The 26,013-nt window shown below is 39.8% G+C and overlaps 2 protein-coding genes across 2 annotated transcripts in view; both read right to left on the bottom strand.

Moving 5' to 3' along the window:
• The window catches only part of LOC125801477 (zinc finger protein 239-like), a 558,408-nt gene that overhangs the window by 511,748 nt on the left and 20,647 nt on the right, over positions 1-26,013 (bottom strand). The gene's annotated exons all lie outside the window — the stretch shown is intronic.
• On the bottom strand, positions 11,791-14,144 carry LOC125801421 (zinc finger protein 239-like). Its single transcript, XM_049478137.1, has 2 exons — positions 14,080-14,144; positions 11,791-12,938 (listed from the first exon to the last, which is right to left on the bottom strand). Exon 2 carries the CDS (start codon positions 12,790-12,792, stop codon positions 11,905-11,907), a length of 888 nt encoding a protein of 295 aa, XP_049334094.1. The 5' UTR covers positions 12,793-12,938; positions 14,080-14,144; the 3' UTR covers positions 11,791-11,904.

Genomic DNA, 26,013 nt, shown 5'->3' with positions numbered 1-26,013 from the left:
CAACCACCTAGCAACCACCTAGCAACACCCTAGCAACCACCCCGGATACCATAGCAACACCTTAGCAACCGCCTAGCAACACCTTAGCAACCACCTAGCAACCACCTAGCAACACCTTAGCAACCACCCCGGATACCATAGCAACACCTTAGCAACCGCCTAGCAACACCTTAGCAACCACCTAGCAACCAACTAGCAACACCTTAGCAACCACCCCGGATACCATAGCAACACCTTAGCAACCGCCTAGCAACACCCTAGCAACCACCTAGCAACCACCTAGCAACACCTTAGCAACCACCCCGGATACCATAGCAACACCTTAGCAACCGCCTAGCAACACCTTAGCAACCACCTAGCAACCACCTAGCAACACCTTAGCAACCACCCCGGATACCATAGCAACACCTTAGCAACCGCCTAGCAACACCCTAGCAACCACCTAGCAACCACCTAGCAACACCTTAGCAACCACCCCGGATACCATAGCAACACCTTAGCAACCGCCTAGAAACACCCTAGCAACCACCTAGCAACACCTTAGCAACCACCCCGGATACCATAGCAACACCTTAGCAACCGCCTAGCAACACCCTAGCAACCACCTAGCAACCACCTAGGAACACCTTAGCAACCACCCCGGATACCATAGCAACACCTTAGCAACCGCCTAGCAACACCTTAGCAACCACCTAGCAACCACCTAGCAACACCTTAGCAACCACCCCGGATACCATAGCAACACCTTAGCAACCGCCTAGCAACACCTTAGCAACCACCTAGCAACCACCTAGCAACACCTTAGCAACCACCCCGGATACCATAGCAACACCTTAGCAACCACCTAGCAACACCTTAGCAACCACCTAGCAACACCTTAGCAGATACCAGCCAGCACTGCAATCACACTCGCAGTTTCTGCAGGAACTGCAATCTAGTTATTATTATTATTATTATTATTCCACCTGTTTTTTGTCCGGTTAACTAGTGCCGCAGTTTTTGAAATATCGACTTCGTTCAAAAGAGAAAACGTGCGTCCATATCGGGAATGGTGGGCTTGTATACAGCTTTCCGATCGGACTTACGTTTTTCGTAAAAACTTCGTAAGTACGCGTTTTTTTGCCCATTGAAAATGAATGGGCAGAACTTTGCACGCCCGTGGACGTCGCAATTTTTGAAATACGAAGATGAAACCAATTGAGGACCTGTAGAACTTATTGAGCTCTTTCCGAAAATATGCGTTACGAAAAGTTACGACGTACGGATTTCGTACGAATGTCTTACGAAGTGGCTCCATTGGAATGAATGGGGCCAATCGGAGGACGGCAGCTAGATCGAAGGACAGGTAGCTAGAACTCCAGTACTGTGAGTGTATGGAGCAGCTATGGGATAAATCAGCATTAGGTCAAAAGTTTGGACACCCTGGCCCCCCCCAGTACTGTGTGTAATGGAGCCATGGGTCAAAAGTTTGGACACCCCGGCCCCCCAGTACTGTGTGTAATGGAGCCATGGGTCAAAAGTTTGGACACCCCGGCCCCCCAGTACTGTGTGTAATGGAGCCACGGGTCAAAAGTTTGGACACCCCCGAACGGCCAGAGCAACCTAGCGTGCATAGCTGATTGATGTATTTGCACGTTGCGTAGCAACGTGCAAACACCATTTAATCTAATTTATGCATATAAATCACCTAGCAACCACCTAGAAACACCATAGCAACCACCCCGGATACCATAGCAACACCTTAGCAACCGCCTAGCAACACCCTAGCAACCACCTAGCAACCACCTAGCAACACCTTAGCAACCATCCCGGATACCATAGCAACACCTTAGCAACCGCCTAGCAACACCCTAGCAACCACCTAGCAACCACCTAGCAACACCTTAGCAACCACCCCGGATACCATAGCAACACCTTAGCAACCGCCTAGCAACACCCTAGCAACCACCTAGCAACCACCTAGCAACACCTTAGCAACCATCCCGGATACCATAGCAACACCTTAGCAACCGCCTAGCAACACCCTAGCAACCACCTAGCAACCACCTAGCAACACCTTAGCAACCACCCCGGATACCATAGCAACACCTTAGCAACCGCCTAGCAACACCCTAGCAACCACCTAGCAACCACTTAGCAACACCTTAGCAACCACCCCGGATACCATAGCAACACCTTAGCAACCGCCTAGCAACCACCTAGCAACACCTTAACAACCACCCCGGATACCATAGCAACACCTTAGCTACCGCCTAGCAACACCTTAGCAACCACCTAGCAACACCTTGGCAACCGACCCGGATAACATAGCAACACCTTAGCAACCGCCTAGCAACACCCTAGCAACCACCTAGCAACCACCTAGCAACACCTTAGCAACCACCCCGGATACCATAGCAACACCTTAGCAACCACCCCGGATACCATAGCAACACCTTAGCAACCGCCTAGCAACACCTTAGCAACCACCTACCAACCACTTAGCAACACCTTAGCAACCGCCTAGCAACACCCTAGCAACCACCTAGCAACCACCTAGCAACACCTTAGCAACCACCCCGGATACCATAGCAACACCTTAGCAACCGCCTAGCAACACCCTAGCAACCACCTAGCAACCACCTAGCAACACCTTAGCAACCACCCCGGATACCATAGCAACACCTTAGCAACCGCCTAGCAACACCCTAGCAACCACCTAGCAACCACCTAGCAACACCTTAGCAACCACCCCGGATACCATAGCAACACCTTAGCAACCGCCTAGCAACACCCTAGCAACCACCTAGCAACCACCTAGCAACACCTTAGCAACCACCCCGGATACCATAGCAACACCTTAGCAACCGCCTAGCAACACCCTAGCAACCACCAAGCAACACCTTAGCAACCACCCCGGATACCATAGCAGCACCTTAGCAACCGCCTAGCAACACCCTAGCAACCACCTAGCAACACCTTAGCAACCACCCCGGATACCATAGCAACACCTTAGCAACCGCCTAGCAACACCTTAGCAACCACCTAGCAACACCTTAGCAACCACCCCGGATACCATAGCAACACCTTAGCAACCGCCTAGCAACACCTTAGCAACCACCTAGCAACACCTTAGCAACCACCCCGGATACCATAGCAACACCTTAGCAACCGCCTAGCAACACCCTAGCAACCACCTAGCAACCACCTAGCAACACCTTAGCAACCACCCCGGATACCATAGCAACACCCTAGCAACCACCTAGCAACACCTTAGCAACCACCCCGGATACCATAGCAACACCTTAGCAACCGCCTAGCAACACCTTAGCAACCACCTAGCAACCACCTAGCAACACCTTAGCAACCACCCCGGATACCATAGCTACACCTTAGCAACCGCCTAGCAACACCTTAGCAACCACCTAGCAACACCTTAGCAACCACCCTGGATACCATAGCAACACCTTAGCAACCGCCTAGCAACACCTTAGCAACCACCTAGCAACACCTTAGCAACCACCCCAGATACCATAGCAACACCTTAGCAACCGCCTAGCAACACCTTAGCAACCACCTAGCAACCACTTAGCAACACCTTAGCAACCACCCCGGATACCATAGCCACACCTTAGCAACCACTTAGCAACACCTTAGCAACACCATAGCAGATACCAGCCAGCACTGCAATCACACTCGCAGTTTCTGTAGGAACTGCAATCTAGTTATTATTATTATTCCACCTGTTTTTTGTCCGGTTAACTAGTGCCGCAGTTTTCGAAATATCGACTTCGTCCAAAAGAGAAAACGTGCGTCCTTATCGGGAATGGTGGGCTTGTATACAGCTTTCCGATCGGACTTACGTTTTTCGTAAAAACTTCGTAAGTACGCGTTTTTTTGCCCATTGAAAATGAATGGGCAGAACTTTGCACGCCCGTGGACGTCGCAATTTTTGAAATACGAAGATGAAACCAATTGAGGACCTGTAGAACTTATTGAGCTCTTTCCGAAAATATGCGTTACGAAAAGTTACGACGTACGGATTTCGTACGATTGTCGTACGAAGTGGCCCCATTGGAATGAATGGGGCCAATCGGAGGACGGCAGCTAGATCGAAGGACAGGTAGCTAGAACTCCAGTACTGTGTGTAATGGAGCAGCTATGGGATAAAACAGTATTAGGTCAAAAGTTTGGACACCCCGGCCCCCCAGTACTGTGTGTAATGGAGCCATGGGTCAAAAGTTTGGACACCCCGGCCCCCCAGTACTGTGTGTAATGGAGCCACGGGTCAAAAGTTTGGACACCCCCGAACGGCCAAAGCAACCTAGCGTGCATAGCTGATTGATGTATTTGCACGTTGCGTAGCAACGTGCAAACACCATTTAATCTAATTTATGCATATAAATCACCTAGCAACCACCTAGAAACACCATAGCAACCACCCCGGATACCATAGCAACACCTTAGCAACCGCCTAGCAACACCCTAGCAACCACCTAGCAACACCTTAGCAACCATCCCGGATACCATAGCAACACCTTAGCAACCGCCTAGCAACACCCTAGCAACCACCTAGCAACCACCTAGCAACACCTTAGCAACCACCCCAGATACCATAGCAACACCTTAGCAACCGCCTAGCAACACCCTAGCAACCACCTAGCAACCACCTAGCAACACCTTAGCAACCACCCAAGATACCATAGCAACACCTTAGCAACACCCTAGCAACCACCTAGCAACCACCTAGCAACACCTTAGCAACCACCCCGGATACCATAGCAACACCTTAGCAACCACCCCGGATACCATAGCAACACCTTAGCAACCGCCTAGCAACACCTTAGCAACCACCTAGCAACCACCTAGCAACACCCTAGCAACCACCTAGCAACCACCTAGCAACACCTTAGCAACTGCCTAGCAACCACCTAGCAACACCTTAGCAACCACCCTGGATACCATAGCAACACCTTAGCAACCGCCTAGCAACACCTTAGCAACCACCTAGCAACCACTTAGCAACACCTTAGCAACCACCCCGGATACCATAGCAACACCTTAGCAACCGCCTAGCAACACCTTAGCAACCACCTAGCAACACCTTAGCAACCACCCCGGATACCATAGCAACACCTTAGCAACCGCCTAGCAACATCCTAGCAACAACCTAGCAACCACCTAGCAACACCTTAGCAACCACCCCGGATACCATAGCAACACCTTAGCAACCGCCTAGCAACACCCTAGCAACCACCTAGCAACCACCTAGCAACACCTTAGCAACCACCCCGGATACCATAGCAACACCTTAGCAACCGCCTAGCAACACCCTAGCAACCACCTAGCAACCACCTAGCAACACCTTAGCAACCACCCAGGATACCATAGCAACACCTTAGCAACCGCCTAGCAACACCTTAGCAACCACCTAGCAACACCTTAGCAACCACCCCGGATACCATAGCAACACCTTAGCAACCGCCTAGCAACACCCTAGCAACCACCTAGCAACACCTTAGCAACCATCCCATATACCATAGCAACACCTTAGCAACCACCTAGCAACACCTTAGCAACCACCCCGGATACCATAGCAACACCTTAGCAACCGCCTAGCAACCACCTAGCAACACCTTAGCAACCACCCCGGATACCATTGCAACACCTTAGCAACCACCTAGCAACACCTTAGCAACCACCTAGCAACCACTTAGCAACACCTTAGCAACCACTTAGCAACACCTTAGCAACCACCCTGGATACGATAGCAACACCTTAGCAACCACTTAGCAACACCTTAGCAACACGATAGCAGATACCAGCCAGCACTGCAATCACACTCGCAGTTTCTGTAGGAACTGCAATCTAGTTATTATTGTTATTATTATTATTATTATTATTATTATTATTATTATTATTAATAATAATAATAATAATAATAATATAACATTATACTCTGCGTAATTGAGGGAGGAGTCGTGGCAAGTGTGATGCTTTCGTGCATTTGCGCTTGATTTCAAGTTGATTGTGATGTACTAAGAGAAAGTACGTGGAATTCTGCCTACGCACGGTTTGATAAATCCGGATTTTTTTGTGCGTACGGAACTTTTCAGATCTGAGCGTACAGAACATTTTAGTAGGAAGTCCACGCAAGTCTTAGTACATGAGGCCCCAGGGGCCTCATTTATAAAGAGTGTGTACGCATAAAAAGAGGGCAGAAAAAGTGCGTAAGCAACATCTCACGCAAGAATTGTGATTTATAAAGAAATACTTGGCGTGAAAACGAGCGTACATTTAAGCAAGGTTTAAGGCATGCGTATGCCTTCAAAAGTGTGCGGAGAGCGGGAATTAGTGGCATCATGTGGTAAAGTAGGGAATTGTTAGTAAATGCGCAAGCTTTTCTTCCTTCCGCATATTAGTTACCACATAAATCAAAATTAACAAAGGAAGATTAAGCATTACTTTCCTTTATTTTTTACTTTATTACATATTTTTTCTGCATGTATAGTTAAAATTATTTCTGTATCTTATTCTGTATTATATGTATATGTAGTGTTAAATTTCCACTAACTTGTATATTTCACTTTGTAGTTTATATCAGTTTTATTTGTATTATCTGTTTTATCTCACAGTTGTAAAATTTAAAGGTGCTATATATATATATATATATATATATATATATATATTAGCCGGGGCTACATGAGGAATATGCGAGAGTGGCGTATCCCATACTGAGATACCGAATGAATGCTTGAAAGAGAATACAAATTACATTTAAGAAAAAAAATATGCAAGAAATAAAAAATAAATAAATACCGGCCGTAAAACACTGTTAAACTGCTTTGTTTGTAAATTTAGCTAGGCTAACTACCAATAATAATGGTCAGTAAAACAGCAAACACTGTTGTTTGGACATTTAGTTAGGCTAGCTACCAATAATAAAAGTCAGTAAAACGGCAAATGCTACATTTATACATTTAGCTAGGCTAGCTACCAATAATAATGTTCAGTAAATCAGCAAACTGCATATTTGAACATTTAGCTAGCTAGCAAACAATAATAATAGTCATTAAAACAGCAAATGCTACATTTGTACATTTAGCTAGGCTAGCTAACAATAACAATAGACAGTAAAACAGGAAATGCTTTGTTTATACATTTGGTCAGTAAAATAGCAAATCCTGTATCGTGGCACGAGATCTCACGAGATTAAGACGTGACGATATTTCTCGTCAAGCTTAAACCTCTCACAGTTTAGTGTGGACTTTTTAAGATACAACACTGGCAACTGGCAACACAGTAGCAGCGAGTTTGGTGGTTGAGCAGTGAGCAGAAGAGGAAAATTCGGGGAATTTGCATAGAACAGAGGTCACGGGCGGACCGTGGTCCAGGTCCGGACCCAAACCTATTGAGAAGGATTTAATTATATACACGCTTTGCGGCGCAGTAAATCACAAACCAATCACGTGTGAGGTAATATCACCAACCACTCTCTTCAGTCAATCAGATCTGTGCAGACGTGGAAAAAATAAATAAATAAACACACCGCTCCTCACGCGGGATCGAACCCGTGTTGTCAGGGTCGCGGTCCCGCTGCTCCGGCTGTTGAATTGGGACATGGCCGTGAAAAAACGCCTTTATAAGGAGATAGTGAGCCTGGGCGAGAATGGGCGGAAAAACGAGAACGGACGAAAACTAAAGTCACGCCGAGTGCGACAGAGAGACAGGCGAGGAATTTTGTATAACTGGATCATTCTGAATTCTAATTAAATACTCCTGGCATAGAAGATGCTTCTGCTACTATTAAGTTGTTTGTCTGGCTGCATTTTGGCTCCAGTGGAAACAATAAACGGTAACAGAGTGACCAACAAGACTGTACTGTGCTTAAAACATGTTCTGTCTCTGTTTGCACTTCAAGCATAGTCTTAATATGACTGGTTATGCATAGTTACATTACAAGAGATTTACGCATAGGCGTAGGAACCGGGGGGGATGGGTGGGACATGTCCCACCCAATATTAGAAACAGGTGGATTTGTCCCCCCCAAAAATGACATCTTTTCGCTCAGATCAGCTGTACTATTAATGAGGAGACAGACCGGACCAATCACGAAGCCGGTTCAGGTATTAAGTCCCGCCTCTCAGTAGAAACAGCCAATCAGCTTGCTGGTTTTGCGCCGCGCGAAGGAGAGGCAGTTTGCTGTTTGGAAGCCCCTCCCCCTCGCTGTGAGATTTAGCAGCGGGATCGGGACGCAGCAGCTTCAGCTGATTTTAAAACAGATCTGGATATACGGAGGTTAACCACGTCAACCGTGATGATATGTTTCTGCTAGCTGGTTAAAAATACACGTCTCTGAATCAGCCCACAGATTAAACACACTGTGATTAATAAACTGCAGCTGTGTAAGTGAGTTAGCTTAACTTTGGAATGAGCTAGATTGGGAGTCAGGGTTAAAGAAAAAAAACTATATATGTAATGTTCAACTTGCCCTGTACCTGATCAGCTAATCACTGTTTCATTTTCAATTAATTTAGGATTACAGGACTTACTGTGAGCTGTAACGAACGAATATTCATTTAGCTAACTAGTTAACTAGAAGCCAGATGTAGTGGATAGCCAGAATTTAGTACAGTACTTTGTGTTTGTAGTTTAAAGCAGTTTCTTAACCCCGATCACTGCCCCAAAATTTTTCCACCTGATCCAGCTGATCAGCTAATAAACAGTAATTTACTGAGTTTACCTGTTAAAATCCTTTAAAGTCAAAGTGGTTTTTATTGTCATTTCAGCTATATACAGAGTACACAGTGAAACGAAACAACGTTCCTCCAGGGACCATGGTGCACATAAACACAGTGTAGACAGAACAATAGTGCAACAGTACAAAAGTGCAGACAGACAATACAACACAATACAGACAAAGAATAATAAATAACAAGACAGTGTGCAAATTTAGCCCCCTATGGAGCCTAAATTAATCATTATGTATATCCAGCAGTGTATTAGACACATCATACCACCACTTACTTTATTAAATGCCTTTAAAGCAGAGGAAGCTCTAAAATATGCAGAACAGTGTTAATATGCAGTAGAATATGTAAGAACAGGGTTGAGAAACACTGCTGTAAAGTGACTTCTGTTCATTTGTAGTTCACAGTAAGACCACATGTCCTGATGTTTATAAAAGCCTCTATGAAACTTAAAGTTACATTCTTTTACATAATAGGACACCATCTTAAGAAGAGCTCTCAGTAAAAAAAAAAAAAAGCGCAGGAGAAAATGTAAATATACAACAGAATTGACATGACATAATAATAATAATAATAATAATAATAATAAACAAATCTGTTATATTATTTTAAATATTAGGTGACAACTGATTATTTTTGTCGTATGTATATTATTCAGACATTGCATGCATAATTTTTTCTAACAACAGTAAATGTAACGTGGAGTAACATGTTTAGGTTGTTAAATCACCTTATAATAATAATTTACTTTTAGAGTGGGCTTGGGTTCATATTGGCAAATGTGTCCCCCCAATATCAAGTCCGCTCCTACGCCCTTGGATTTAGGAGAAAAAAAAACACAAACCGTAGTCTTAATATAACTGGATATGACAATCTCAGGCCTATAGGTTTCATGTCAAACATGTGTTGAGAAAACACAATGAGACTGGAGATCTGCAATATAAAAGCTGTTTATTAAAACACACATGGGTAAATATAGAGGTGAAGTAATACAAAGATAATAGTTTGTACTGGATAAAAACAATTAAGAAACTACATTATTTGGATATTCTTAGTAACTTTGGAGATTAAAAAAACCATAAGCAACATTTAATATTCAATAAGGAAAAGATAAGAGAGTATAAAACTTGAGTAATACAACAACCAAATATCCCTCTATATCCCTCTATAGTAACAGATTTTTAATTAGACTGAACCATAGACAAACAAGAACACCAGCAGAGGGAGTGAATGAGCCTGTAACCTTACTGCGCTACAGTAACTAACCTAAAAACTGAGCTCTGTCTCACAAAGAATGTCCTGGAATATTCAAACTTACAAGACATACAAACATAACATGGAATTCTATAGGGCTGGGGCGACGCGTCGACATAATCGACGTCATCGATTACGAAAATACATCGATTTGCACAACGTGCGTCGGCGCGTCGTAAACATGGCGGCGCCTGTGGAGAGCATTAGAGGTTAGATCGGGCCCAAAAATTCCAAACCGACCCAGCCCGAGCCCGTGCACGTTCTGCTCTAGCCCGACCCGACCTGAACCATAAACTGTCTGTTTTCGGGCTGTTTGAATGAGCGAAATATGATCAGAATTATGTGAATTAACACGGTAACATAGAAGCATAGAACTATTATTTAATTAAAATGATTTTTAAGAACAGCTAAACACAGTTATGCAAGTCAAACGCGGAGGAGTTCACGTGCAAGAGAGAGAGAGAGAGAGACACACACCCACAAACAGAGAGAGAGAGATTTGCGTGTTCTGGTGAGAGCTACTCACAGGTGAAGGTTTTCTTTTATCTCCTCATGTTCATATTCTAGTCCCATACATAATTCTACAGCTCCTTCAGTGTTTTCTGTCGTATTTTGCGGCTAGCGCGAGCGCTTACAACTGACACCGCGGACCGCGGGGTGCCGCCACGCTTGTGCCGAATCCGACTCCCTGCTGAATCCGACTCCCGCTTCGCGGACAGAATCGGCACAACACCCCCGCTGTAGAACTGCGGTAGTGAAAACAGCGCTTATAAATAAATTAGTTTAGTTTCACTTTTCATTATTTTCGTTTTTTTTTTTTTTTTTATAAAAATATAATTAAAAAACAGACGCCTACATCTCGGACTATTTTCTGGAGCCCGGGTCATGTCTGGTTCGGGCAGAGAATCTAAGCTCTAGAGAGCATGGACTCCGGAGAGCAATCTCCAGCTACAAAAAAAACGCCAGCGGGCATCTAAAGTTTGGGAGCATTTCACGCAAAAGGGCAACAATGTGGTCCTCTGCCATATGTGCAAAAGGAGCACTTGAAGCGCAAACATCCAGGAGCACTATGTCAACAGGGTCACACAGTAAGTTACCGTTTACATCAGGGTCTCCGCGGGTGTCCTTAAAAAGACTTAAGGCTGTCTACCAAAGGTTTTAAACCTGCCACAGGCAGAAATTATACAGTTTTGGTTTATATTTGTGCATGGCATTTCGCAGTTTCCAGAAACAGTAGCATTATTCATAAGTTCAGGTGTTTAGCTAAGCTAGCTGCCTTAAGTTATTTTAGCTAGCGCCGTCAGTGCTGCGGTGTTACACCGTTTTCTGTCACCGTCGGAATTTTGTGACCAGTGCTCACGGTTATGAGCGTTCATTGGCAAAACGGAAGCTTTCTATACCTACACCTTACCCTCAGCCCTAAACTGAACCGTTTTGGCCAGTCGGGGTAAACATTAGAAACGAACACGTTTCGAATCGGCCAGTGCACCGGTCTGCTGAGAACTACTTGCCCGTGGTCACAAAATCTAGCGGTCACAGAAAACAGTGCAACACACGGTTGTGGTGTATGGGAGCTTATCCATTTTTAGCGTTATAGATCTAAACGTGTTGTACATGTAAGTGATTATAAGTGTGGGGTTTGGTTTAGTAGGCTTGTGTTGTTGTTGTTGTTGTTATTATATATAAATATAGTAATTTATCGTTTGCTTTAAAACGTAAAATAATAATTATTTAAATATGTTTCTCAATAAATAGATTAGTCGACTAATCGAAAAAAATAATCGTTAGAATAATCGTTTAAAAAATAATCGTTAGGGACAGCCCTAGAAATCCCTGGATAAGAATAGTTTTGCTGAACCTGTAAAATCCATTGTTAAATACAGTTCATATTTGTTTCTGGTGGAATTTATGATTTGCGCTTTTAATTGCCATGGGACAAATTTGGGACATTTTTCTCTCCTGTGTGAATGCGCTGGTGTTTTTTGAGATTACTCTGTGTAGTAAAACTCTTCCCACAGTCTGAGCAGTGATACGGTTTCTCTCCTGTGTGAATGCGCTGGTGACTTTTAAGATGACTCTGTTGATTAAAACTCCTCCCACAGTCTGAGCAGTGATACGGTTTCTCTCCTGTGTGAATGCGCTGGTGTATTTTGAGAGTACTCTGTTCAGTAAAACTCTTCCCACAGTCCGAGCAGTGATACGGTTTCTCTCCTGTGTGAATGCGCTGGTGTATTTTGAGATGACTCTGTGTAGTAAAACTCTTCCCACAGTCCGAGCAGTGATGCGGTTTCTCTCCTGTGTGAATGCGCTGATGCCGTTTGACAGTCTCCAGTTGATTAAAGCTCTTCCCACAGTCTGAGCAGTAATACGGTTTCTCTCCTGTGTGAATGCGCTGGTGTTTTTTGAGATTACTCTGTTTAGTAAAAATCTTCCTACAGTCTGAGCAGTGATACAGTTTCTCTCCTGTGTGAATGCGCTGATGTTGTTTGAGATCACTCTGGGTAGTAAAACTCTTCCCACAGTCTGAGCAGTGATATGGTTTCTCTCCTGTGTGAATGTGCTGGTGCAGTTTGAGATGACTCTGTTGATTAAAACTCTTCCCACAGTCTGAGCAGTGATACGGTTTCTCTCCTGTGTGAATGCGCTGGTGCAGTTTGAGATGACTCTGTCGATTAAAACTCCCCCCACAGTCTGAGCAGTGATACGGTTTCTCTCCTGTATGAATGCGCTGGTGTTTTTTGAGATTACTCTGTTTAGTAAAACTCTTGACAGAGTGCTGATGTTTCTCCATGTCGGGACTTGGCTTCATTTGTCTTTTAAATGTAGCAAACAATTTTTGCGTGTTCTGGAGATTCTTCAGGACGGCTTCTGCTTCACCTCTTTCAGTAGTTTAACTTTGCTCTTAGTTAAATATCCTGGTTGTTGGTGATGAATTTCAGGAAAATATTTTAATTTCTGGAAAACACAAAGAAAAATGCCATTGAATATTAAAATAAAAGCAGGTCAATTAACTAAAGAGATTCTAAGTCATTCTAAGTGAGTGATGTTACCCTTTAATCTGAAGCTTTGAGGCGTGTGCCGAAAAAACGTCACACATTGGTTCAAATCACACGGCCGATGCTTGATTTGTTCTTCATCACGACAGATGATGTCCAAAGCTTTTTCCTTTAAACCAATTTATAAAAGTTTCCACACATTAACCAAATACATTAATCCAAATCAATGCTTCACAAACCTGATTTTTTTTTTTTTAACAACTCCTGATAACAGTTCATTATTTTCCACCACACTGGCTTCAGGCTAACAGTGATATGCGCTCCTGAGTTCAAGATGTGTTTTTTGGAAATGTTGATCCGATGCAGTTGTCTTGTTGGTGCAGGGAATTGTAGTTCAAAATAAAATCACAGCAAAATAATGACCTTTTTACTGTTACAACACATCAACCAACCTCCAACAGGAGTGTAAAACATAAGAGTCTCTTTTGTTTACTAAAGGTTAACACAATTATAACAATTTGTAAGAATTCATATTATTTTATGTAGTTCTTTTTCAATTATTTTTGTAGTCTTTTTAACCTCTTACACAAATGTTTAATTGTGTATTTTTGTCAAGTTGCTCAAAGTGTGATTCTTCTTCTTCTTATTATTATTATTATCACTATAATCACTAAATCTTTCATTCTTACATTTAATATTTTACAAGTGGACTTTTATTTTGACGGGAGAGTCACATGACTTACCAGCAACTGTAGTGTAACTAAGAAATGTGTAGAGACTGATCACACAAACTTAAAAAGGAATTTCCACAGAACTGATTTATCTCAGGTGTGTGTTAGTGATGTGGGGGAGGGGGGGCAGGAGTGTGAGGTTCCGTTATCCTGTGTATGATCTGTAAAGCCCCCCCCCATCCCCAGCTCAGCGACCCCCTACTGCAGACTGCTGAGCAGAGCTAGAAGATCCAGTGCTGGTGGTGTAAATGCTGCACATGCTGAAGGTGCTGAAGGTGGTGTGGGTGTAGGAGTGAATGTAGAACAGCGTGTTGAAAAAAGAGAGAGAGAGAGAGAGAGAGAGAGAGAGAGAGAGAGAGATTCTCATACCTTCTGTAGTTCAGCTGATCCTGCTCTTCCTCCGGCGCTCCAGCTACAGTCCCCGGAAGCTCAGCGTCATCCGGGTTATGTAGAGCCCCGCCCCCTCCCCCGCTATATCACATTATACCCCATCACCGCTAGAGGGAGCCCGCGAGGGAGTCCTCAATGCATGGAGCTGAATGGAGCTAAACAGCTAAAACTCTCATTTAAAACACTGTATAACTACTTCTCTGGAGTTTTCCTTTAATTTTACAAAGTAGAACAAAGTATTTCACTAAAATAGGAAAGAAAACGTACCTCTATATTTCCATTTTCTAAAACTAATGTTTTGTATTCAGTAGATTTACTAGCATTACTGCTACTGATGCTGGAGTTACACCCAGAGCTCATTTAAATGGATTAAAACTGCAGTTTATAAGCTTTAATAATTATCTCTGCGGTGATGCAACGTGTCTCATTTCTTTTATTGTTGAGATTGTGTAAATATGAATGAGAGTTTGTTTAAATGTTTTCTTCTTGTTGGTACTTACATAGATGAAAATAGTAATCTACTAAAATAAATAGGAAAACATATTTAAATATAACTGGAACTTACTTTGGTTGTGGGGGCTGCTGCTAAATGGTTGTTAGAATTGGGTTAACTGTACTTACATTAAACTCTAAAATTAAAGCAGCAATTGCAGTTCTGGACAGTATGCAGATCTCATTAGTCTTGATAATGAAAAGGTAGGACATTTTTCATGTTCTTTCTGTTTACAACTCACTGAGCACTTCAGAGCACTGACTGGTGTTTCACGGGACCGTGTAGGGTACTACAATCAAAATTGTTGCAGTACTGAATACTACATACTGGCCACTGTGTAGTATGCAGTACATACTAGTGCAGTATGCAGTATAGTAGTATGCCATTTCGAATACAGCCTAGGACTGAGATAAAGTGAGCTATGGCTAGCTGCTCACTTTCTCTTATTATGGCTAGACACTGAAAGCAGGTTTTACCTCTTTGAAAACTTGAATTATCTTAATTTGTACATCCGAGTATCAATTAAAGACATTTAAGGTATTTTTTCTGAAAGAGAACCGCGTTTAGGTGTTGGCTAGCGTTCATGTTTGGTAATTATAACTAGAAAGCTAGCTAGCAGCCACAAAGTGAGCCTCTGAGATTATCAACGAATAAACGTATAATAATAAAAAACGTATCACCATAAATACATGATATACAAATAAACATATTCCATATTATCATACATCACATAAAACATTACTTATTCCCATACAATATGAAAAGTGACTTTATAATATCGTAATTTATCACCACCATATCCACCACATCTTACCTCAGAAAGAGCTGAATAACTTTCCAGTTGCACAAGCTTCACTTTTTTCTGTTCAATGAATCAGTAGGAGTCGAATCACAAGAATAACTAAACCTAACTGTTTTTAAAACTTCACATTTTAAAATTTTATATATAATAAATGTATGGTCAACATTTTCTAAATAAGACTTAACAGAGTTTATTAAAAACACTGTTTATACACACAGTGCCTACAGATAGTTTATTAAAAACACTGTTTATACACACAGTTCCTACAGATAGTTTATTAAAAACACTGTTTATACACACAGTGCCTACAGATTAGTTTATTAAAACACTCTTATACACACAGTTCCTTGTCGTAGTTAAGCCAGGAAAGGTCTGAAAATTAATGTTGGGGAAATGCATAACTTTCCAGTTGTTGCTGAAAATATCTCTATAATATTTATGCATTTTTAAGCATTTCTTGTCAGTTGACTTATTGTGGCTTGACTAGCTGAAGGTATTGTGTATATAAACTATCTGTGTATATAAACTATCGCACTGTATTTCGGAATGTTGGGGGAGATCGGAGGTGGGCTATTCAACAAAAGTTTATACTCGTTATTGGCTACAAATTAAGTCCATGTATATAACTTCTCCCCTAAACTGAAAAGGAGAAAACAGGGGATGGAAAAACAAACAGATTATGGGTCAGATTAGAACTGGATTAGTATGTGAAAAGACATTTTTAAGGCCTTATGCCTCTGTAAAAGCTGGGCTGCCAATAGAACAAATAACGCCTCCCTCATAGGAAATGTTTACGATGAAATTGGAAGGCGCTTAATTAGCTGATCAGTACATTGTGTGGAACGATGAGCTTCTCCATATCTTCTGTCAAAAGGAGAGAGGTGTTGCTTCCCACAGAGACTCCAACCACCGCAATCCCTCTTCTGTTTTTTTCTCAGGTTTCTGCAAGTAAAAATATTTTTTCCAGTTTTCACCATTAGACAGTTGAATACCGAAAAATTACAGTAATTCTCATTTGTCAATATTTCCTGGGACAGCACGGAAGAAATGACACTTTAATGTAATCTAAAGTAATTAGTGTACATCTTGTATAACAATGTGAGTTTGCTTTGCCCTTGAAACAACTCAACACACAACCATAACAACATTAACACCACCTCCTTTAAACAGCTGCAGTAATAATTTACCTCACAATATTCAGATGTGTAATTTCTGTAAGCTGCAAGAGGGCAAGTTCTGCCAGCGCTGCCTCTCTCCACAGCGCCACCTCGTGGTGCTTTCCCTCTTCTTCTAAGATCAGTTCACCAACAGGAACAGGCCCATCTCTAGTGGCTTGCATCCGGGTTGAAATTAGCTATGAAAAACATAGTGTTAAATAATGCTGTGAAAATACACTATAACCATACGGGGGACTAATTTTGTGGTACCACTTTAAAATAAGACTACCTTTATAAAGGGTTTATAAATGGTTTACAATTAGTTTATTAATGGTTACTAATTAGGATGTAAATGTCTTAAAAATCATTAATAGTTAGTTATAACACATACATAGAAAGGGCAACAATGACCTGTTATGAAATAATGAACCCACAGCCATTTATATTGTTGCCCTTTCTATATATGTGTTATAACTGATTATTAATGATTTTAAAGCATTTACAACCTAACTAGTAAGCATTAATACACTAATTGTAAACCATTTATAACCCTTTATAAAGTCTTATTTTAATGTGGTACCAATTTTGTTTTGTGGAAGAATGTATTTAATTTACCCTTAACCATTTTATACACAGTCAAGTCAGAATATTATGACCAGCTCCATACACCATACACCTATGACCATACACTCACCGAGCATCTTTTTAGCTCCGCTGATCATAAAGGACACTCTGTATTCCTGTATCTGTTTCTCTGTGTACTTTGTTATTAAGTTTGCTTGGAAAAGTCAACTTACTGTTCTTCGTAATCTTCTTCTTATTATTATCTTATTCTGCGCTCAAAATTTAATCACTATCTCCTCCTACAGCTTGTGACGTAGAAATACTAAATTTAGCAGTATCGTAGGACCTATACCCGATTAGGTTGCTTGTGCTTTTTAAGCTATATATCGTACGTTTTTCGTAAAAACTTCGTAAACGTGCACTTTTTTTCCCCATAGGAAATGAATAGGGGACAACTTTGAACATCCACATAGGTCACAATTTTTGAGATATGAAGACAAAAATCGGACGTTCTTTACGGAAATTTCGACGATTTGACGTTTTCTTACAATTGTCGTACGAAGTTTCCCCATAGGAATGAATGGGGGGGCCTTTCTCTCCCCTGCTCTTCCAGTACTGTGTGTGTTTGGAGGAGCTGCTGTATGGAGCAGATACTGATCAAAAGTTTGGACACCCCGGCACCCCAGCCAGGGCTTAGCAACCAGTTAGCAACACCTTAGCAACCACCTGGAAAACATTAGCAACTGCATGGCAACCACTTTAGAAATGATAGCAACTGCCTAGCAATCAAATAGCAACAGTTTAGCAACCACCTGAAAAACGTTAGCAACTGCCTAGCAACCACTGAGCAATCATATGGAGTTTGTTAGCAACTGCCTAGCAACCATGTGGAATATGTTAGCAACTGCCTAGCAACCACAATAGAAATGATAGCAACTGCCTATCAACCGATAGCAACAGCTTAGCAGCTTAGTAATCAAAAGTTTTTAGATTTCAGCATTTAATCAAAAGTTTTTAGATTTCAGCATTTAATCAAAAGTTTTTAGATTTCAGCATTTAACCGAACGTTTTTGGACTTAAGCATTTAACCAAATATTTTTGGATTTAAGCATTTAACCAAAGGTTTTTAGATTTTAGCATTTCATCTAAAGTTTTAGCATTTAACCAAACATTTTTAGATTTAAGTGTTAAAATCCTCCACATGTGTCTAGGAAGAAAACTATGGAGAACATAACACATGGCTATCCTAAGTCAAAGAGCCAGCAGAGTTTAAGTAAGAAAGAGGAGAACAGGCAGTAAATAGCGGTACAAAAATCTGATTTAATTTTAGCTTCCCACCACTCATTTGCACATACAACAAACCATGGCAGTATTTACATTATTTACATATGCTGTATAAAACAACAAAGAAAGTACCACTCTGGGAAATGTAAACTATGGACGGTGCTACAGAAAAGAACACAACAAAACATAACCATATTAAACTACCTAAAGCCAAATTAAGTACAAAAAGAATATAAAGAAAAGATACTCCCTAACTTATAACCTAAATACAAGGGGTAGCACCCGCCCTCTTACCTAGGGACCGATACAAACAACTCCTACATGATGTAAAAATGTACAGGTGCACCTATTTTACCTGTTTGCATACCCAGGTGGTACAGAGTTGTCTTTCAGCCAAAAAGAGGGATTAAGTTAACCACATCAGAGAAGTAATACAATAAAATTAGGCTACAAGAGCGCATTGGCCTTAAAGCATACCCCATGGTTCTCTCTCTCTGTCGGCCATCTTGGTTCAGGTCCTTTTGTAGTCTCCACCCACAACTCTCTCCCATGGCTCAGCTGAGAGAGAGAGAGCGAGAGATAGAGAGAGATACTGCACGTAAGCATTTAACCAAAAGTTTTTGGTTTTCAGCATTTACCCAAAAGTTTTTGAATTTTACCATTTAACCAAAAGTTTTTGGACTACTTCTCAGCCAAAGTATTTGTATTCCACAATTTAGCCAAGGTTTTGGGCTTTAGAATTCTACCAAATTTGCTCCATTGCTTCATCAGTAAAAAATATTTTAATTCCAATTTAGTCAAATAAACATTTTTACTGATTATAATTTTGCATAAAGTGGATTGGACAAAGAACAGATAAAGGTAATATATAAGATGTAAACAATATAGGTAAGATTGTGATATCAAGACTTACATATTCTTATGTATTCTTAAGTATTATAAAAATGTGTTGGGGTTGTTGCTTTGTCTTGAGCCACATAGGTTAGGAGATGATAAGGAGATTCTGAGACTTCTGGTGGACTTTGGTAGTTCACTGGTGGTGCTTGGAAGGGTTCTCCGTGCAGTCTCTCGACTGTCCATTGTGGCTGTTGGGGTGTTGTTGTCCCTCAAACAGAAGTACAGACAAAAAATGGTTCATTTGTGATTAAAAGTAATTCCATAAATGTTGTTCTAAGACACTATAGGGTGGGCTTTAATTCATATTATCCCCCCCCCCCCCCATATCAAACCCACTCCTATGCCCTTGATAGCAACAACCGCGACATCCACCACTTGCCAGCCCTCTGCCTGGGAAACCGGGAGTTTGGTGATACATTTCACTCGGATGGGAGACTCCTTTTTGTAGGGCGTCGTCGGCTGTGAAAACATTCTGTGTAAAGAAAAGAGCACAAACATACAAAATAATGTTTATACTGTTTAATTCATTATGTTTCACTTAATTTATTGTATTACCCATGATTAAACGGTTCATATTCTAATATTTTATCAAACTATATATTATTAAACTGTTTTTGGACTAAGTGGGGCTATTTTGCTGTTATTGTTCTGTTGTGTAACGCTTAGCACTGATTAAATATTACATAATAAAAAATAATATGAAAATAATTAAAATAGATATTTTTTTACTTAGCAGCACTTGTGTCCCCATTTTAAAGTGTCTGGGTGGAAACAACACCACGCATCTCTACCAAGCAATTAAAAAAGATATATTTTTATCTATTTTCATATTATTTAAATAGTACCAAGCGTTACATATACAGAACAATAACAGCACAATAGCCCCACAAAACCCAAAACAGTTTAATAATATGGTTTATTCTCCCAACCAATCAACAAATAAAATATTTGCATATGAACAGGTGAATCATGGGTAATACAATAAATTAGGTGAAACATAACAAATATTTTATATTTAGTCCGTTGTGCTCTTTTGTTTGCACAGAATGTTTTCACAGTCGACGACTCTCTACTAAAAGGAGTCTCCCATCCAGGTGAAATGCATCACCAAACTCCTGGTGCCCCGGGCAGAGGACCAACAGTCGGTGGACGGTGCGGTTTTTGGGATGTCAATCAGACACATTCCTAAGTGATTACTTATTGGATAGAAAATGCTGTGTGGTAATCTGAAATTCTGTGCTGAGTATTTGTTTATAAACAGTCTGACACTCTTCTGAGGTAGAAATCAGACAAAGAATAAATCTGCTCTGGGAAGTCATTGATTCTGACCCACCTGAAGATGAAGGCAGGGGAGAAAAAATAAAAAAATTCCCGCAGCGACCGCGCCGTCTGCGTCCTTAATAAAAACTTTTAAGAACCAGGGAATGGCGAATAGTTTTATACAGTGCATGTGATAATGTGGTTTACAAATCAGACATTAAAGATAATGAACGTCTAGCATAAACTATTATTTATATCGTCTCATTGCTGTGTGCATCTGTAACAAAACATTTATAGGAACTATTCAAATAAAGAAATAGATTTGTGAGCCTGTACATACATAAGTGTAAATCATCCAATACAGTGTTGGACGAAGTTTATATCACACTATCGTTTGTTTTGTTACAAACAGTATAAAAGCTACTGCCGGTGGCTAAATGGTGGAATGCCAATACTTTTGGCTGATTGAGCTGTGTTCTAAAACTTTTGGTTAAATGCTAATATCCAAATACCATTGAATAAATGGTGGTGCAGCACAGATATGCCTCTTTATGGTTTAGTATATCTTCAGCCCAGCAGTGTAAACTCTTAAAAGCAGAAACAGTTATGATCATAAACCACAAGCACATGTCTTTCTGAAAAATGCCAATTATAAAAAAATACTTTCATAGGGTTTAAAAGGGCTGATAAAAACCTTTAGAAAAACACTGCAAAACACCACAAAACCAGCAGAAAAAATATAAAAACCATAGAATATTTGTTTTAGCAGGAAAGGATAGTAAGCTTAAATGAATGTGTTTAAATTCAAAAGACAGTTATAAAAACAATTAAACACATTTTATTTTGAATTAGTTTAAACACAACACACTCAATCAAAAATCAAAAGCACAAACACATACAACCTCACCCCCCCAAAAAACCCTAACAGAACATGCTAAGAAATATTACAATCTGAACACAAAAACTTGTCGAATTACCACATTATGGTTCACTAAAAAGTGGGCTTTCAATGTTTAAAATGACCTCCCCTTCCCTCACAACAGTTACTTTTAACATCACCACTCCACACAGTGGCGGGAACGCTGAACTCCTCCATGGTGTCACTGAGGAGAACAGTCTCATCACCTTTTGTGGAGATTCCCACGATCTCCGTCTCCACTGTGATCTTCAGTGACTCTGGTTCCTGTAACACAGAACATGGTGATAGGAGTAAGTTTTAACAGTCTACATTCTTTTCTGGTACAACAGCACAACAATAAAGTGTTAAACTACGGCACTGTAGTTATTAGTAGTGATGGGTCAGACTCTTAGCCGGCTCTTTGAAATAAACAACAAGCGCTGACTCCAGAGAGTGAGCCAATATATATATATATATATAAATATAAATGTATAAATTAAAGTTTTACGATGATACATATAAACCACAGTAGAAGACAGCATAAAAATATACATTAAGGAAGAAAACTAATGATAGAAATAGTGAAATACTAACAAGAGGCAACAGTGAAAGCTCCTCATAAACTCTTACAGTTTTTAGGCATTTCTTATTCCTAGCAATCTCTAAAGGATTTCAAAAGTGGAGTAAAGTCCAGTACGAAGATATCAAATCAAGTATTTACAATGATGATAGTAGTATTTACTCAATAAAATAATAATATTAATAATATACTTAAAATCAAGATCAGTGTATGAAAAAAAAACATATATATCACCAAGGTTCATATTTACAGAGATTTTAGTTTTCTTTAAAAAGAAAGAAGAAAAGTCTTGCCAGAATTAAGATACAATGGAACATAAAAAAAGATGATTCACGTTCTGATTGACAAAAAGAGCATTCAACATTGAAGTGCTTGATCTACCCACACCTTACACATGTGACCTCACATAAACTGTGTTATGTAGCAACATCAGCTCCCTCTTCCACAACAGGGCAGATCATAACAGAAACCAATCAAACCCTCAAACATGAGCTCCTTTTTATGTCAATCTTTGCTAAAGTTTTCAAAAAACATCACCTGGATGCTTGTTTTTTTTATTTGCACAATTATTTTTTATTTTGTTGAGTGACACTTTGTTGATGGTGTTCAGTGCTGTTTATTTCACTGTATAGAGTTGCACATTTGAAATTAATATACACATTTACATTGGACCTGTTTGTTTACTTGAGATGGGCCTTTGTTTTTGTATTTCATTATTTATTTTTATAAAAATAAAGCCATATAAATAATATATATTTTATATAATGTATGTTTCAACTCTATTAATTCATTGTACACATAATTTGGTAATAAATTGAATTAAGCAACCAAAAAACATAAGGAGCTACTTGCAAGCCGAAAGAGCCGTCTCTTCTTATACCTCTTTTCCACCAAAAAAGTGCTGGTGCCGGAGCCGGTTCCAGGGAACCTTTTAAGAACCGGCCCATGTTTCCACACTCACTAAATATGTAAATGTGGTTTGATTTGTTACAAGCAGCAGAGATGTAGTAATGATTCAGGACATTCAAGGCAGAAATTAAAAATGATGCAGTTCTAGCATTTTTTTATATACATTTTTGCAGTCTCATGGCTCAGTACATCTGTAACAAAAAAAATCTAGGAACTATTAAAATCAATAAATACTTTTTTTTTTACTTTAAATACATTTATGAAGCCTATACCTATGTAAGAAGTGTAAATCATCCTTTACACACAATACATTTCTTCATTTCTGTATTGGTATTAAGAACTTTATATAAGGTGTATATACCTTTATATAAGGTGTATGGCTATACATATGCCTATTGGGTTCTGTCTTTTCTTCTCAAATTAATGCACTGAACTGACGCAGCTCTCTGTAATGAACGTCAGTCAGTAACAGATGCTGTAAATACTAAATGCCTCTTAAGAATATTTTTTAGTTGGAGGACCATTGCTGTCTTAGAACTCCAGGCCAATATTTAATAAACATATATTCGTTTAAAAATTACAAAAACATTATTGGAGACAATCAGTGATTTTAAATTATTGTCCAGCCTTAAGTATTATGTATAATTCATATTCAATATACATATCAGTGGTGTGCAGTAAGGCTTCTAATGCCTTCTAAGGTCTGACCAAATGTGCATGTAAATAATTACTTATTTTTTTTATCAGGATGTATATAATTATTGCAAGTGTAAGCATTTATTTTATAGATTAACGAAAAAACAGCAACTAATTCAAAGCATTAGCCTGTGTTTTTCGTTGCTATAGGACTGTATGATTGACAGCGGTACTGACCAATCAAAGCTCTTTAAAATGTCTTCTGCTCACGTGTCCGCGGACCCTTCTCCTGATTTTGAGAAGGGTGTAGTAATGAGTCTATTAGAAAAGTCTTAGGACAATCTAACCAATAAGACTCATGCTTTTCACTCCGGGGGCGGGGCCATGGCTGCCTAGCCCCTTCTCTGCGCTCGGATGAAGGGGTCAGGCTACGCGCATTGATTAGTAGTAAAACGGAGAGCGCATGCTGGATTAATTAAATATTTAGCTAACTATCATGGAAATAAGACAGATATTGTGTCATATTATATTAAAAAGCCTTTTTAAAGGCTGCCCTTCAATGTGAAACTAAGTAATATGCCGTGTGACTGGTGATTTTTGTGTGTACTTAATGTTTTGGCTGCTCTGGCGTCCTGTAGAGATACAAATGAGTGATATTTGTTAAACGCCTGTACTTGTAGGAACATTAAGCATTTATTGTTGGGTCTATTGTATGCTTTTGTAGTTTGTAGCTGTATTTGTGGACTGTTTATGTGTATTAAGTTCATTGGAACTACTGGTCTGAATCTTCAGGTCTGGAACTTAAGCTGGTTCTCTGGCTCTATAGCAGTGGTCTCAATCTTATTCTATCTGGGGGCCGCTGTAGGTAGAGACTGGGTGAGGCTGGGCCGCACACGACAAGAACACGTATTTTATTCAACACATTCTGCCATGCCAGGTGTTCTGTCGAGTGATGCTACCCATCGATACGCGCTTTCTAAAGTGCTAACCTACATTTGTATTATTATTTCAAGTGTACTATAATAATTCTGTTTTTCTAATATTTTTTGTTCATTTAATAACCTGGACTGTCATTACATTGTCAAAGTGTAATGGCAATTAATAATAATAATAATAATAATAATAATAATAATAATAAAATATGATCTTAAATTAAAAAAAAAAAGATTATAATAAACTCTTACTACCATAACTTTACCCTGATACGGTGGTTTAGACTATCCAAACATAGTACATGAACTTCTGCTGGAAACATGCTCTAATATTGTGCTACTTTTGTGCTTTTACCTTTAAATATACACAAAAGGGTAGCACGGTTTGTCAGGGTAGCACAAGTCGACAGAACACCAAATCTCTCGTCTCGCCGTGTGGGCGTATCTTGAATCCAAATAAGGCTACAGGTGTAGTAAATTTTAAACTTTTAATGATTAAATGAACTTTACTGTGCTCTATATAAATCCATATTTTGCCGTTTGTGTGTGTAAGGCTCGAATGTGTGTGTGTGTGAAGTCCCTGATTGGCTGAAAGCAGCGCGGCGGCTTGATTCATTTGAATAAAGAATGCGGGGTTGCGTTCAACGCAACGCAACCCAACCCAGCCGGTATGCAGTGTCTCTCTCCATTGAAGTGAATAGGATGCGATGTGCTGTTGAAGATACATCAGCAATGTTATTTTATTATTTATTCTGTTTATTGTTTATGTAAAAACTGGATTGCAACATTGAATATTAATCAAGCAATCGGTTATTTACACTGGAGTAGGACCCTCATTTACTGTGCCGCTGAGCATTTACAGTTTAAAAGGGATTAAAAATATTATAAATAAAATTAGAAAAAATAGAAATAAAAACTAACATTTACTATAGACGGAAAAAATATAAAGATAAAAAAGGAAAAATAAAAAACTTTAAAAAGATCATAAAAATTAATACATCAAAAATAAAAAAATATATATCTTATGAAAAAAAATATTTGATCAATAAAAATAATAAAAATATTTAAAATGAATTAAAAAATAATTAATATAAAATAAAAATTCATTTAAAACAAAATCAAAGGCTTTCTAATAGTGCGCAGAATAATATCAGTTTCAGTTAGTTTCGGTTTCAAATAATTGAAACAGCTCACTAAAACCTCAACCTATCCTTTATATTTGACAATATTTGATTAACTTTACAGGTCCTCACTCATCTTAATTAATTTAACTAAACTGAGTTGTTATATTATTTGAAGCCTCGCGCTGAATTTAGCTCGGCGATGCGAGAGAGAGAGAGAGCGGCGCATTTTGCCTGATTTCTCTTGATTGAATATGAGTAAATATTCGAATTTAATACCATACATTTTGCTACACTTTATAGGACTTTATTTATTAAAAGTTTTTTTTAATGGCAGTGCCATGCAAGCTTTCAAGCTCGTTCTGCGTGACTGCAGCATT

Source organism: Astyanax mexicanus, chromosome 4 (genome assembly GCF_023375975.1).
Source record: "Astyanax mexicanus isolate ESR-SI-001 chromosome 4, AstMex3_surface, whole genome shotgun sequence".
Lineage (NCBI taxonomy): Eukaryota > Metazoa > Chordata > Actinopteri > Characiformes > Acestrorhamphidae > Astyanax > Astyanax mexicanus.
The sequence above is the reverse complement of the archived record's forward strand: the minus strand, read 5'-3'. Positions and strand labels throughout refer to the sequence as shown.